This window comes from Neopelma chrysocephalum, unplaced genomic scaffold, assembly GCF_003984885.1.
Source record: "Neopelma chrysocephalum unplaced genomic scaffold, ASM398488v2 Primary Assembly neopelma1_22, whole genome shotgun sequence".
NCBI classification, from domain to species: domain Eukaryota; kingdom Metazoa; phylum Chordata; class Aves; order Passeriformes; family Pipridae; genus Neopelma; species Neopelma chrysocephalum.
This window is the reverse complement of record NW_020897689.1, coordinates 26,532,145-26,547,739: the sequence shown is the minus strand read 5'-3', so window position 1 is coordinate 26,547,739 and position 15,595 is coordinate 26,532,145. Positions and strand designations below refer to the sequence as shown.

Below are 15,595 nucleotides of genomic sequence, written 5' to 3'. Positions count from 1 at the left end.
AGCAGTACACATTCATGGGAGGGAACAGGGCTGCTGGTTGGTTTTGATTGCTTGTACATCTCATCTGTTACTTGTACGGAAAATATAGGCAACGTTATCACTTCAGAAACACAACTGTGTCTTTTAAACTTCTAATTTGACATCATCATGTAAAGCTACTTCCCTAGCCTACATTTTGTTAACTTGCAGGTTAAGCCACAATTAAAATAAAATTTAAAGCATACCAAACCTTACCAGGTGCCCTACATTCTTGGAATGATTTCCCAGGTTAAGGTGTACTATGAGTGCATTTTGCATGTTTTGTATGATCTGCCTGCCCTATTGGCCTGTACACCCTTGAAAGGTCCATGAGAAGAAGCCCTGTTAATGGGTACATACATGAGTACATGTCAGAGTCACATCACCAGCAGCATTTCAAGAAGCGGACGTTCAGCTGATAAGTTTAGGATCATCCAGCCAATCTTACTATCAGGCCTCTTCTTTCATTACCACCCCCCCCAAGCTGGTTTTGGTGGTTGCTGCATTGAGCTCTGTAAAGACACAGGGCTTTCTCTGCTGGGCTCATCTCAAAGGCTCCTCTTGCTCTTTTAAATCCAACACCTGAAATAATTTCAGTGTTGTCACTTCAAAAGTCCCACATAGTGGGGGGTTTGCTGGAGCTGGTTGCTGTCACTGTCAGTACAGTGTAAAATTTTTCCATGCTGCTGTCAGTAAACAAAATGGAAGTGATTTTGCCATTCTGCTTAGACTTGGTTTACAAAAACATGAAAAGAAAACTCTTTCCTTCCTTCTTTCTTTCTCTCACCAAATAAAAGGATTGGGCAATCCAAATAAAAGTACTGATATTATCCTTATTTTATAAATATACAAGGACTGTTTAGTGACTTGTTCAAGTCATGCTGTTCTGGTGAAAAACACCTGGCTATTCTCACTCCTGGTGAGGCCATTTAGATTTGATGAAATATCTTTTTTCTTTCTTTTTCTTTTTTTCCTACTCAAAACTCCCAGGATATCCAGTGAACACTCACCAAAGCTTCAGATCCGGAGCCACAGTTACCTGAGGGCAGTGAGCGAAGTGTCCATCAATAGGAGTCTGGACAGCCTGGACCCTGCAGGGCTGCTGACATCCCCGAAGTTCCGCTCCCGCAATGAGAGCTACATGAGAGCCATGAGCACCATCAGTCAGGTGGGTGACATGCACCTGTGGCAGCCTGGAGAGCAGCTGTCACGCTGGACACTGATTGAACACTTGCAATAGGAGAAACTCAATTTTGCTTCGAGTGGAATCAGGCCATCCCATACCACACATTTTCATAACATTTTTTAAGGAAACAGGACTGTTTGTGGGAGGGGAACACTTGATAGTGCTATAACCTGCTCTTTGCAAACGGATGAATGGCACAGCATGCAGTTCCTTTGAAGGAGCAGTCTAACTTTTTATTTTTCTCACCAACAGTGTATTTAAAAAGGGTTCTCTTAGAGATCTTGTGCTTAGTGCCTCCAATCAAAAATTATTGAATGCCTAAAAAAAAAGGTTCATATGCTGAGTGAGATGCTAAAGGAAAATTAAGTCCTTAGTAATTTGTATTTTACAATTTTATCAGAATTTTATTAGAAACTTCAGAGCTTTCTTTATGCTATTTTATGCATTCTTAACCTTGTGCACCTCTGAACTTTACACCTATATAGTACAAATGTTGCAGTATATATATTAAGTGCAAAGATCTGTCTATATTGTTGCCCTGAAATCTTGTAAGACTTCTTCGTGCTCACTCTAAACTAGAAGAAAAATTAAGTCCACTGTGACACATTCAGTTTATGAGTTTTAATGTCAAAAAATAGCCCGTTCTTGCATCCAGCATGCTTGTACAGTTGAATTCATAAGGAACAGATCTGAAAGAAGTGCAGAAGTGCCAGCACACCACAGAGCAGTGGGCCAGTAGTTCATCTGCTAAATCCTGTAGCTCCTTGGTATGATTTTTGGCATGTTTTCTTAAGTGGATCATTTGGGTAAATCACTTGGATGAAAGAACTTTCTTACACTAGCCCAGAAGTGCAGCAGACAGGATTCATGGTGCCAGATACTGGCCCCATATGACTGGCATATCGCGTCCTTGAAATGTCAAAAAAGTGCATGACATCCATGATGCCAGGACTTCAGCTATGGCCATAACAAATACGCGTGCCATTCAACATGAAGCTGTAGTTTTAATTTCTGCAGTGTACTATATTTAGACACTTCAATTTCAGAGTATTCACCTGTGTATTTTGTAGTGAAGCACTTTGCATAGGGTATGGGCTGACACTCTAAAAAGAGGGTCAGGATGTATCTAGGAGAAAAGAGCATTGAAATTCAGGTCTCAGAGGCAACTACATGAACATTAGGTTAGGCTCCTTATTTAGCTGGACATCTAACACTTACACAAAGCCGTTGGCCAATCATTTGCCAATGTGAAGAAGCCGTGTTTTTGTTTTAAAAAAGCATTAATTCAGAGATATTTATTTGAGGATCGAATATTCTCTGCCATAGTAAGATTGTTCTTTTTGATGTACTACCTACTACTCTTCCATACTCTTTTAAATAGTTTCCTTTTGAAAAAAAAAATGTGTTCTACTTTTTGACATTATTCAATTATGTGTACAAAGATCAGCGAAACATTTTTCTTGGTAACATTAGACCTGGAAAAGAATTTCTAATGGTTTTATTCCTACCACTCTAACATAGTTTTATCTTTTCCGACTATCTTGGCCTTTTGCATGCTTGAAAACTAACGAAATCCTCGAGTGATGGTTTCCATCTGCACATTTCTTACAGTGATAATTATTATGCTTTAATGCCAAACTCAGGGTTTGATTCCCAGTTTAGAAACATGAACATCCATTGCCAAATAAGCCAAGGTAAATGGTTTCCAGGTTTTTAAGACCTGCAGCAAGTCTGTATGCTTTTGGGTGTTCTGTAACCCACATGAGTGCAAGTCTTTGTCACCACCTAGTGTCTGTTCCACACAGGGACTAAGGATTCCCATGTGTCTCTTGCTTTCAGCAGAGATGTAGTTATACATTTTTCCCCTGCAACAGGTCTGGTTCCCTTATCAATCTCCTCTTCCCAGCTGTTTGTTACTACTTCTACCCTCCATTTTCCCAGCTGCTCAGGTTTAACACTGTGATTGACTGTGGGTTGCACTGAGGTTAAGCTGACCTTTTTGGGTTTTCCTCATCCTGCAAAGAAAGTGTTATTTTTCAATACCTGCTGTGTGCCCAGGGTGACATAAAACAGACTCTGCTTTGAGGGCTCCTAGTTTCCCACCAGTTTCAGTAGGAGTCAAGAGTCCTAACTCAGCTGAATCTCTGCCCAACGCTTCCGTCTCCCCTTTCCATACACTGTTTTTTCCTCTCACAATCGTTGCTTTGTACTACAGGATGTGCTTATGTGCCATTCACCTTTCTTCATGTGCAAAGGGACCTCCTAACAGATGTTGGCCATTGTGCCACTGTAGCTTGTGTTTGTACCAGGTAGTGTGCAATATCCATGTATAGGATGTACTGAACATGCCTGGTCTTTGTCCGCAGGTGAGTGAGATGGAGGTGAACGGTCAGTTTGAATCTGTCTGCGAGTCGGTGTTCAGTGAACTCGAGTCTCAGGCAGTGGAAGCACTGGATCTGCCTATGCCAGGATGCTTCCGCATGAGGAGCCACAGCTATGTCAGAGCCATTGAGAAGGGCTGTTCCCAGGACGATGAGTGCATATCACTGCGGTCATCATCTCCCCCACGTACAACCACCACAGTGAGGACCATCCAGAGCAGTACTGGTGAGTAACACAAAGGGAAATCCAGAGGTGTGGCAGAAAGGGAAGTACTTTTCCGTGTGGCTCCATCAGATCAACGAGCCTTCTCTCTCAGGCACCAAGCCCATAAGAGGGAGCTGGACAGGCTAATCAGCCTTAAACTACACACTGATCGAGATGATGCGGTTGTGTTTCCTGCTATGTCCAAGCTAATTTATTCTGAGCTAAAAGCACATAGAAGGGAAATTCAAGGTCATGTCTCCTCTTGCTCTCCTCCCCAAAAGAGCAATCACAATTTGACAGGGCTGGACAAGAAGGTTCTGGGTTAGGAGCTCTGCTGGCTCCTACCAACAGAGGAGAGTCCCTCTGCTCAGGTTTTTTACAAAGATAAGGTGATCTTACAAGTTATCAGATGTGGTGTTTACTGGCTTAGAGAAACTGTTACAGCTCTCTAGGCCACATATAAGAGGTAGGAATAAAGAAGGAAAGAAGCAGGCTGCAGGTTAAACATGCACGTTCACATCTTGCTGTTACATTATTTCTGCAGTTCAAACTATTCAAGCCTTGCAAGAGAGATATTTCAGTCTCAACATGAGACTTCCAACCTTCCTTTTAATGTATGATATTGCTTTTCTTTTGGAAATAACCATGATGAATTCCAGATTTTGTCACCAAAATAGTGCTTAAGGGGAAGAAAAAGCAAGTCAAACCAAAATCCAAATATGCCTCTCTCATTCAGGAAAAGAAGAGGCAGGAGCCATTACATGTGTGTGTTTTTCCCTGTGGCAGGATGAGAGAAGGCCTTTCTTTTGACTTCTGTGCATCCATTTCACTGTTTTACACAATCTTCATATAATATTAATATTTGTGACTAATATTGACTACGTGTTGCACTGTACCTACTGTCTCTTTTCCTGTCTTTTTTTATTTCTGTTTTCTGTAAACTTTTGCCTTTTTGTGTGTTATCTGACAGGTGCGGTTGTTTATTCCTTGTAAATTCCTTATCTCTCCCTCCACTGTTTTTTAAAGCTGCTTGTCAATTGGTTTATGTCATCAAAAAACACTTTAAATCCTTTTGCCATAAATGTTCAGCTAAATTCAAGATTTTTCTAAAAGTAGCAAGTTTAAGTACTGTTGGAAATACATTGGCAGTACATCACAAACATCAAAGCATTCTTAACAATGCTGCAGAGCAGTTCTCATCTAAATCACTAACCCTTAAGAAATAGTATTCACGTGACAGCATTTCTGCTATAGAAATATCCCTTGTGGGCACACAAGGTTTACACCACACCACAAAAACAAGATTTTCATAAGGTGTTTGTTACGTCATTGTGCAGTATTAGTTTGTGTCAAATGTATTCTGAGGCAAAAACTAAAAGATGGGAGTTTTCAGGGATTTTCCAGTGTACATTAACCTTTATTAGATCAGCTTGAGGTGATCCCGGAGTGGGTTTCTGTTCTTTGACAATGGCTTTGTTAATGCTTTTCCTTTATGAAAATAACTATGATCATTAATACAGAAGAGTACAACTATATTTTCATTATCTGTATGTAAGAGATTGTTCCTATCACTTAGGAAAATGATGCCTGTGTTTGGGGATGGTGGTGTATGAATGGAGAAAGTTGGATGTGTATATCAGCTAAAACCACTGAAAAACCTGAAAGAGGAAAATCTTTATTGTAAACTATCTTTTGTTTATGCTCCTTTCTTTGTAGTACAGCCACAAACAGAGGCCTGGTCTCTTCTGTGGGTAGCCGCCTTTATTAAAAATTATATGAACAAAACTATGTTATGGAAAAACATAATCCAGTGGGTCTGTCTTGGGTTACTGCTTCTGTGGTGAGGCCCTTAAAATGCAGAGAGGAATGATTTGCAAAACTCTCTTTGGACGTACATAGAAGCATTTAAAGATTGATGTAGGTACCTATTTTCTGCTGTGGGAATTTTACTGAGTTATCTTTCTCATTTTTTAATTCTTAGACTCCCAGGGGCCCATCTCTTCCACCAGTAGCATTTAAGACAACTTGTCTTTTTTTACTACCTGACTTACATATCACTGTCTGTTTAATGGGGATTAGAACTGAATTAATTCCATTTGAAAGCATCTATATTGACTACCACTGTTGCCTGTGGCTGGCTCACAGAAGAGAAACATGAAAGGTATCATTGATGGTTTCTATTACTATCTGCTTCAATAAAATGGGAAATGGCACAACAGCTAGGCAGATATGAAGAAATGAGAACAGTATCTCAGACTTATCTCCACTGAGGTGATCTTTCAAATGCTTTTGTGGGAGACATGAGGGCAGTTACGATCTAAACTAACAGATGTAACATCCCCAAATGAGAGAACTGTCCTCCTGCCCCAAAACCACCTCTGCCTGTTCAACCAAGAAAGATTCTTTTCATCAACATTAGCAATTTCCTCAAGGACATGGCTTTTAATTCACTAATACGCAAAGCTGTGATCATACACTGATATTGGGAACCTCTTTACTGCTGGAAGCCCAGGAAAATGACAACTTGATAATGATGGAAAAGACAGGAGAGCTGCCTGTTCACTGGATTCAAAATTACTCCTCTAAAGCAATGACCCACAGCTTTCCAGGGCATCTGGATGAAAATATTAAGTAAGCACTATGGACAAAAATCACACACTCACTCTAACACCTCCCTGGGCAACCCATTCCAGTATCTAATCACCCTTCCTGTGAAGAAATTCCTCCTAATGTCCAACCTTCCCTGGCACAGCTTAAGAGGATGTTCTCTCATCCTGTCACTAGTTGCCTGGGAGAAGAGACCAACCCCCACCTGATTACAACCAGGTGGTCATAGTCACCTGGCTACACCCTTCCTTTATCCTTGTTTTTAAATGAAGCATTTTGAAATGAAGAAGAGAAAAAGTGATCTTGACACCTTATATGGAAATATAAATAAGTGCCATGTCACAGCTTCATCATGCTTTGAAAGCTAAGCAGTTGAAAAGGTCCATTCACCCTCATATTTGCTCCCTCAGCATCAGTGGTACCCATGGAGGCAGCTGCATTCTGGCTGGGGCCATCCCTGGGCATGGGACTGTGAAGGCTGGGAGGTACAGCAGCTCTGAAGTGCTGACATATGTTATACACTATAGCCGACACTAAAAATTAACCCATGTCATTTGATCTCTGAAGGAGGAGTTTAATGAGCTGTGAGTTATTACACAATTTGATCCCAGGTTATTTGCAGATGCAACTATTGTAGCTGAAGCTCTTCGGCCAACAGATTCAGTCACTAAACAGGTGACTTTTAACAATTAAAAGTCTGTAAATCATTTCAATGAGCTTAAAGAATACAGTAACAAAGAAACAATGAAATGTTAAAGTAGTTTAAAGAATATCTTATTCCCACATTTCTTGTCTGTGTTTCTAAACCATGCCTGTGCAGCCATGCATGATCCTTTGCTGCAAACAAACCTTATGACTTGCATACAAATATATAATTGAGACTGGATATGTTTAATTTGAAAATGATGTCTCTCTAGCAGAGCTCAAGGAATAACATCATAAAAACTCTACTCTAGATTGCAATAAGTACTGCCTCAGTACCTATCCTCTGCAGAGTCAGGAAAAGAGAAATATCAAAGTTATCTGCAGCAATGCCATCTGGTGATTCTCAGTAGTATTACACTTCTGCTTAAAAGCAAAACAAACACAAATTCCGAGGAAATTATACTGTGGACCCAGAAGGTTAGGGAAGGACGGAGAGCTAACACAATATATGCTAATTATGGTGTTTCAGCTGAGCAAGCTGTTTTCCTTCTGTTCATTGAAACATCTGACCAAGTTAAGTCAGGTATTTTGTGGAAAATCTCTGAGGGGCTACCTAGCCAGTTATAAATAAACAAACAAACAAATAAATAAATAAATAAATAAATATAAATGCAAACAAGTTTAAAAATTTACATGTTCCAGGCAGAATTCTAGAATAAAATCAAATCCTGTGAATAAGGAAGCTGTAAATGAGTGTATGCCAGATGTGTTCAAGGTCTCCTGGCCTCCTCAGAGCTGTCCTTTCAGAAATCACTCTGTTCAAAAGGAAATAAGGGATTAGGATTTCAAATGTGATTTCCAATTGAAGCTAGGGTTGGTTTCTGTATCTGTACCAAAATGAAGATATTTCTTCAGAAGGTCTCAAGAAATATAACTAAGTCAAGGCCTTCATGGAGATGTTGAACCTTAAAATAGATTTGAAGAGTGTAGAAAACTGTTTGACAAAGAATTTACATGGTTCATTTCCTCTGTTTCCTTGAGTAATCCTGAAATGCATTCTGCCTTTCGATCTGCTATCAAATTGCTTAAACAAGCACTTAAAAATGTTTTCCTTTGCTAATAAGGAACTGACCTTGGAGTAAAATACTGATTCCAATTTCAGAGGCATTTGACTGTAGCTAGAACAAGTTTCATCTTGTCTGTCCCAGCAGTCAGTTTTATGAATGTTAGGCTCCACATCACACCAACCCCCCCCCCATGTTTTTGAAGCCAGTGAAGGTTTTGAATGGGAAACTCAGAATAGAGCTCTTGCTGGAACATTTCTAACTGATGTAAAGTGTGATGCGATGAACTCATGGACATTGCTCTTGTAATGAGACTCTGAGAAGGAGCAGAACTGATCCATGAGAAGGAGTCAGCCATGGAAGTGCTACCCAAACATTTGGCAGGTTGCACCAGGTTTGTTGACATGTGGTGTAGTTTCATGCCAATTGAGAACAGACATTGTAGTAAGTTTTTGGGGGTAAGGTCCATATGTCCTGAAGACACATGCAACTTTGTGGCCTGAAAGACAGGGGTTACTGGAATAAATATTATACAGGTCCCTACTTTAAGACTACTTGGTAGTTAGAGAGGGTTCACGATTTGAGTGGTCAGATAGTGGAAAGTATTGAATGATTTTTTATCATACTCCCTACTTCTACCTCTTTTCTCTGTGTGATTATGAATATTAAATTTAAACCATTTGGTCCCATCTGAAATGCTGCCCAGATATGGAGAGAGACAACCTGTGGCATTCAGCATAGGGCTTGGTGATTTTGGTTTCTTTATGACAAGTCCACCTTCCCTCACAGCACAGCAGGAAAGTGCTCAGTCCTTGGAATTTCAGGTAAAGCTCGAGGCAACTTGCTGAGCTTAAAAGCACGATGTACTTCATAAAGAAAAAAGGTGAGAGAAGGACTTTGTTTTGTAGGGCATGGCCTATTTATTTTTTTCCACCTCTGAAAATGTTAAGCTTGCAGGAGTTTACAGGACTTTCCAAAGTTATGAGTGTGTTTCCAATGCAGGAAATGAAAGACCAGTTTTACCCTTTGGTATTCAATCTTTGCTTATTATTCTTATTCTTTATTTGCTTTATAAGCTCCTAAACATTTGGGCTAAGACTCTTAGTGAGGTAAGAATACAAGAAAGATCTTAATCATTCAAAACCGTAATCTTATATGTCTTGAAGGAATATGTTGTCTTACTTGGTGAATATTTCCAGAAACACAAAACAACTCTACTATTTTGTTCAGATAGCACTTTTTTGGTTGACTTCTCCAGTTGTCCCAACAATACGGACATTTCCAAGGTTGAAAATGGGTATATCATACTCCCCACCAACTCTGTCAATGTTCATGTTTCTCTCATGCTGGGGAGTGCCACACAGGGCACACACTTGAGATGTGGTCTCACCAGCACTACACCTCCCTCAAACCACCAGCTGTGCTTTGGCCAAGCCTGACTGGCATGCAGGCAGCAATCCTTGGTGCAAAGATACACTACTGGCATCTACTCAGCCTGATGCTCTGCAGAACCCTATGGGCCTTTTCTGATACTGGGAGTAGGATGACCATCAGACCTGTGAGTTGTCAGTCTCAAGTGAAATGGGAAAAAATGCAACTTTAGAGAAGAAGAAGAACTTAACAGAAATCTCTATTGTTCTGTGAAAAGAACTTTTAAGTGCATTGTTTATCTAGTGGAGCACAAACAAAGAGGATACAGGGATTAGTTACAAAAAGTGTAGTGTCTCGTTATTTGTTAATCTTATATTACTTAATTTACAAATATGAAAAATTTTATGGAAGCCCTTTGCATATGTCTATATGGAATGCACTTAAATACATTTTGCCATTAATTAATTTCTTTTGTTTATACTGCACATACTAAAGTAATAATCATTTCAGGTGATGTGACTTATATAGTTCTACCTAAAGGAATACAGAGTGTTCTGTTTTGAACTGTGCTTTAGTTTCAGACTAGGCATGTGTGTTACCAAATGCACCGCTACCTGGAGATTGTTGTAGGGGTGTTCAGGGTCCCAGTTAGGCAGAGATCCTCTGATGTACAAATGCAGTGAGACAGCCCAGGTCCCATGGGCCTGCTGGTGTGCATGGTCTTTGTGTAAGTACCCCTGATGGAGCCTGCAGCCATGCCTAAGAGTGTTACAGAACCTGAATGTCCAGCACCTAGCTGAGACAAGATGCCACTTAATTTATCATAACAAATGTACAAAAGGGCATTAAAAGCAAAATAGTAGTTTGAAAGTTGCTCTGTTGACTGAGGACTGCATGCCTCAAGTCTCATTAGCTGAGAATTAACATTTTTCTAAGCCTGAAACCTCAGTGATTGTGCCACAATCCACAGAGCCATGAATTTTGGCAAACTATCTCTCCTGCTCACTGCTGCAAGCAAGGATTGTCCTTTGCCATCAGGCTTGGGCTGGCTGGCAGGTCTACCTCAGATAGGAGCAGCAGTTTAGCTCAGGTCTGGTGCCCTAACAGCAAGCTTAGGTACAGGGCAAGGCTGATATGACTTCAGCAGGTCTGAGTCAGCAGCCTTGTGTTTTTGGGGACAACATTTTCTGACTTGCAGACAGGGGGAGGAATCAACTTTCTTTGAAATATGCCTGTTATCACATCGTAAGGAAACAGATTTAAAATTGCAAACTAATGGGTGGGATATGCAGCAGAGCATAAAATAAAACCACAAACCTTTTCCACTTGAAAGTTGCTAGAGGACAATATAACCTTTATCAAAATGTTGTTCTCAGGCACTGGTCATTGCTCTAAAAAAGCAGAACTCTGAGAATTAGAGATACATCGTTCCTTAGCTGAAACGTGAATAACAAATCAAGAGCAAATAATAAAATTTTCACTTTATGGAAAAATACAACAAAAACTGGAATCTTTTCTTTGTTCTGTCTTATTTCCAATGCAATATTTTTGTGATGCAGTGACAGAAATGAGCTGAATCAGTAAGCTGAAGACATGCCCCAATTTATATAATGTGATCATATTTTCAGTAATAATTCCTGCCATTTTCCTAAAATAGACTAATGTGGAGGTTTTTAACTACAGTTATCTTTTGGGAAGCAGGACTTAGACCTCTTTCCTGAAGGGGCTATGCTTAATTAATACATCCAGCGGGTAAAAATAACTCAGGTTGTTCTTTTTCATTTGTGCTACTGTCCAATCTCCAGCAATGTCCTGCCACTCACCTGCAGGAAGTTCCACACCATTTCTTTAAGACAAACCTAAGTATTTTGGTTGTCCTCAGATACAATGCTAACAAAGCTCTCTTGAGCCATAGGATTTTCCAAGAAGTTACAGATGAGATATTTGGTGATGATGAGCTTTTTAAAGTGACTGAATGATTTTGGATTTTCAAAAAACTAAGTAAGAATTTTTAATAAATGTGTTTAATGAGTACAGCTCTGCAGGGCCCCTCTTGTACTACACCAGTTTGTTTGGAGCCATTATATTTCATCATGTCAGTAATTCCCATTTCAGAGCTCAAATATGATGTATTAAGTACTGAATCCTGTAAATAATTGCACAATTTCGTGCTTCCTAAATATATGTTTATGCAACAGTCTAACAGTAATTGGCTCTTTGAAGCTGTGGTAGACTATGGGGTGTGCATATTATTAACCACTTTTTGAAACAAACACTGCCTTGTTTCTTTAATAATATCTCAGATAAACCCAAAGGAAATGTGGCAGCAAACTGTGCATTAAAAAAAAATTGCAAAGCCTCTGAAGTATACACAGAGATGTGATTTACTGTTTTTATTTCTTGCTATTACACCAGTCTCACTGCGCTGCTTCTTACAATGCTCAATAACAAGCACAATGCAACCCAAATACTGGGATCTGGAAAACACCTAATGCTATTTTGCAAAGAGGGACAGTCAGCTGCCATCACAGTCTAACACTGCCTTTTATCAAAGGCACACTGTAGGCAGATGCTGGTAATCTGTTCTAATGCCACAACCTTTGTCTGGCCTCTCGAGGGGGAAATGGATGTGTTGGTCTTTAGAAATTGTTTTCTCTTACTGAATTGAGCTTTGGTCAGATGGGAGAGTGCTAAATTGCATTCCACTTAAAATGCAGTAAGCCATCTGAGCAGAACAATTCCTGGTTGCTTTGATCAAGGATTTGACCTAAGCTATAAGAGGAGAAAAACCCCCAATAAATAATATCACAGAACTCTCTAATGTGACAGACTTCTTGCTTGTTCTGTTAAGAAAGATGCCTACTTTTTGTCTCTACATAGTCCAGATGATGATGGCTTGATAACTGTTCTCTTTGCTGTGATAATTTTTCAAATTAATTCTGTCTTTAGCTAAAGTAAAATGTAGATCTGTATCCCCATGGGAAAGTTTAGATGGAAGTCAGAACATTGTAATAGAATAGCAAAATAAATGCTAGCAGGCTATTTCTGTTTTGAAATTTCTTGCTCTCAATTTCTTTTAACTCTCTTCTGAACTTTGCTGAGAGTCAAATGAAATTATGTACATCTGTGGCAGAAAAAAAATCAGGGTCTTACTAGACCAAAATAACCAAGTTATGAATAAAACCCAACTCATCCATGAATTACTAGCCCCAGTCTGACTGCCTCAGGAAGTCCTGAGAAAATCTGCTGCTTTCCATTTTGCATGAAGGGTAATTTACATCCAGGTGACAGAACTAGTTTTCACCCAGTGCCATGGTCTTACACTGTCTTATCTCACACAGTTCCCTGAATGCTCCTGTGACATTTTGTCATTTGACTCTTTTTTTTTTATTATTTAAAAAGGGGGAAGCAAGAGAAGAAGGTATTCCAAGAGATGGAGGTGGGGTGAGGGGAAGCATCTGTGTTGAAATCTCTGGTTGTGTGGTTGGCAAGGCTGCATGCTCTGATCAAAATGCTTATTCTCTTTTAAGAGAAAAAAAGGGAGATAAGTAAGAACAAGGAGTCGTTAGTTAAGATTTCCAATACCAACATTCAGCCTTTCTAAGTCTTCCTCTAGGACTTTGTCCACAGCCAAGAAGCTGCATCACATTCACTCGTAAGTGTACAGTGTCATCTTGTGTAAATGGGCAGTTATGTTTAACCTCACTTAGCTACCTGGGGGGGTTAATGCTTAAACAGGCACTCCTTGTCTACACAGGCTCTGCAGGCTGCGGCACATCAACATCTGTTCCAGTGTCGTGTACTTTCACAGATTACACATGGCATTACACATAAGAGCTCCCTCCCATAATCTGATTTACATTCCCAGTCATCCCCTTTTCTGGACTTCAAATATATGCTGTAGTCCTGCGAGCCTTTTCCTGTTTCTGTCAAGGCTTACTGAGAATGTATGTATCTCTCTTACGGAGAGTTGATGCTGCTAAGTTAGTTGAGAAGACTTGCACTGAGTACAAAGATCAGTCTTATGTCCTGTGAGTTTGGGTGGGATGGTTGAGTGATACCTGTAGGGTGAAGGGGTACATGTGGGTGGGTATTTTTTTATTGAAGATACAATAGCCCACCCTACAGGTGACATGCACCACAGGATATGTATATTTACATGTCTATGTAAATAAGTACCAGTTAAAGCAGTTTTTACTATATATTTATTTATTTTTAATTCAGCATACTTCCTTTCATTGAAGGGCAAAGAGTTTGATGGCTAAATAAAAAAGGTGAAAAGTGACAAAAGGGGAGGGAGAAGGACAAGAAAAAAAAAGTCTGAGTAGCAAAGCAGGTCCAAAAGGGTTTTGTAAAATGGAAATGTGGCCTGCGCTTCAAAAATCATTCATTATGTAGAATCACTAACACATTTCACTGTGTGAATAGTTGATGGTGAGAAACAGATGCCCAGAGCTTTTAACCTGATTTTTTCCAAAATGCTTTGTCTTCTCTTTATTCCTTCATCACATATGACTTGGTGTGTAGAATAGATGGACATGGTGTGCTGTCTAGCACATTTTATTGATGCTGTTTGAGCTCCCACTGCAGCCGGTTTTTGACACTTATTTTAGAATATGTTTTCTGGTTGTGATGAAACTCTGGAGTCCCTGCAGGCAGGAGATATAGAGGAATGTGAGATGGTCATCAAGTTAATGGTGTCCAGAATCCCTTTATTGTCTTCAAAGGGTTGGCAAAGTTAGTGAATGGAAAATAATGAACATGACAGATAAGCAAGCACTAGATAGAAAGCTTAAATAGCTGTGGGAATTTGTGGGACTGCAGTAGTGCTGTTGGAATTTCATCAAATGAAGAGGAATGCTTTCTCGCATCTCTTTTGCAGATACATTTCTTAATATTTTAAGTGCAATATTCCAGATCAGAGCAATCTGTTAAGTTACAAAAGTGAGACAGATTTTTCTTTTCCTGCAAGCTTTGCTCAACTAAGGGTCTAGTTTTATAAGATGCTGAGGGTCCTCAGCTGCCACCATCTTAGAATCAGTTCATAATTTCCATATGCCTGGTGTCACAGAAACGTCTGGCTCTTCTATTTCACTGCAGGTACCTTTACAACCAGAAGAGTCTGGATCAGGAGTATAAATCTGTTGGAACCCAGTTTATGATACTTTTTAGAACATAAAAATGTAAGCATTTCTAGTCCTTTTGCTGTTGAAAGCTTAAATTGTGCAACCAGATTGTAGGGAATAATACAGACATGGCTTGCAAACATAATTTTCAGGGAATCTTTTCAAATTCTGTGGGGTTTTTTCCATTATGCTGTTAAAAATGCTGAAATCTTAGGAAATGCCAGTGAGATAAATATTTACACTTCCCCTATCCTGTAGTAGCAGACAAATTTGCAGCATAAGAAAAACTGATTTTTTTACCCAACATCAAGATTTCTTGACACATTCATAAATGGAAGAGACAGAAGGGGCAGTTGTATCTTTCTTTCCACCTCCACAATTAGCTCGGAAGAATGAGATGGAGCAATACCAGGTGCCTTGCACCTGCTGTACATAACACCTTGTTGTGAATTGACCACTGCCACAATATTTCATGTACATGTGCTAAACAATGATAAAAAAAGACCACCCACTGCCAAACTAGCATGACTCCATTAAAGGGATTGTTTCTATTTGCACTGCAATCATGTGCACTTCTCCCAAACCATCTGTGTTGTCTCCTCCTCAGCACATTGAGTTTAGTACATGCATATATTTTTAAAATTGCAAAAAACTAACTTTTACAGATCCTTCTGATGAGGAGAGGAAACCTTACTCCATCTTCAGACAGCTACCTCTCCAGCAGGCACGGAGAGGAGTCAGGGGCTCCGTTAGGGTGTTACTTAGGCCAATGTCTATGCAGAAACACAAGGAAGAAAGTATTTTTATCCTAAGTCAAAACCTACGTAATTCCAAAATGTTGCCAATCACCAGCACTAATCTCCAAAAATAAACAGTGTGGTTATTGAACAACGTAAGTGTAGTAATTTGGAATATGTGACATTAATAATAGGTGCAGGATTAGGCCTACCGATCTGGTCTAAGCTTCCTTTTTCTCACTTTAAACATGACAT

General features: G+C 39.6%; 1 protein-coding gene across 6 annotated transcripts in view; it reads left to right on the top strand.

The window, feature by feature from the left end:
* DLGAP1 (DLG associated protein 1) overlaps positions 1–15,595 on the top strand; it is a 414,682-nt gene that overhangs the window by 318,632 nt on the left and 80,455 nt on the right. For all 6 annotated transcript variants that reach the window (XM_027675997.1, XM_027675989.1, XM_027676007.1 and 3 more), the window contains 2 exons: positions 1,009–1,186; positions 3,571–3,811. In XM_027675997.1, coding sequence (XP_027531798.1) covers positions 1,009–1,186; positions 3,571–3,811 — 419 coding nt within the window. The remainder of the gene's footprint in view (positions 1–1,008; positions 1,187–3,570; positions 3,812–15,595) is intronic.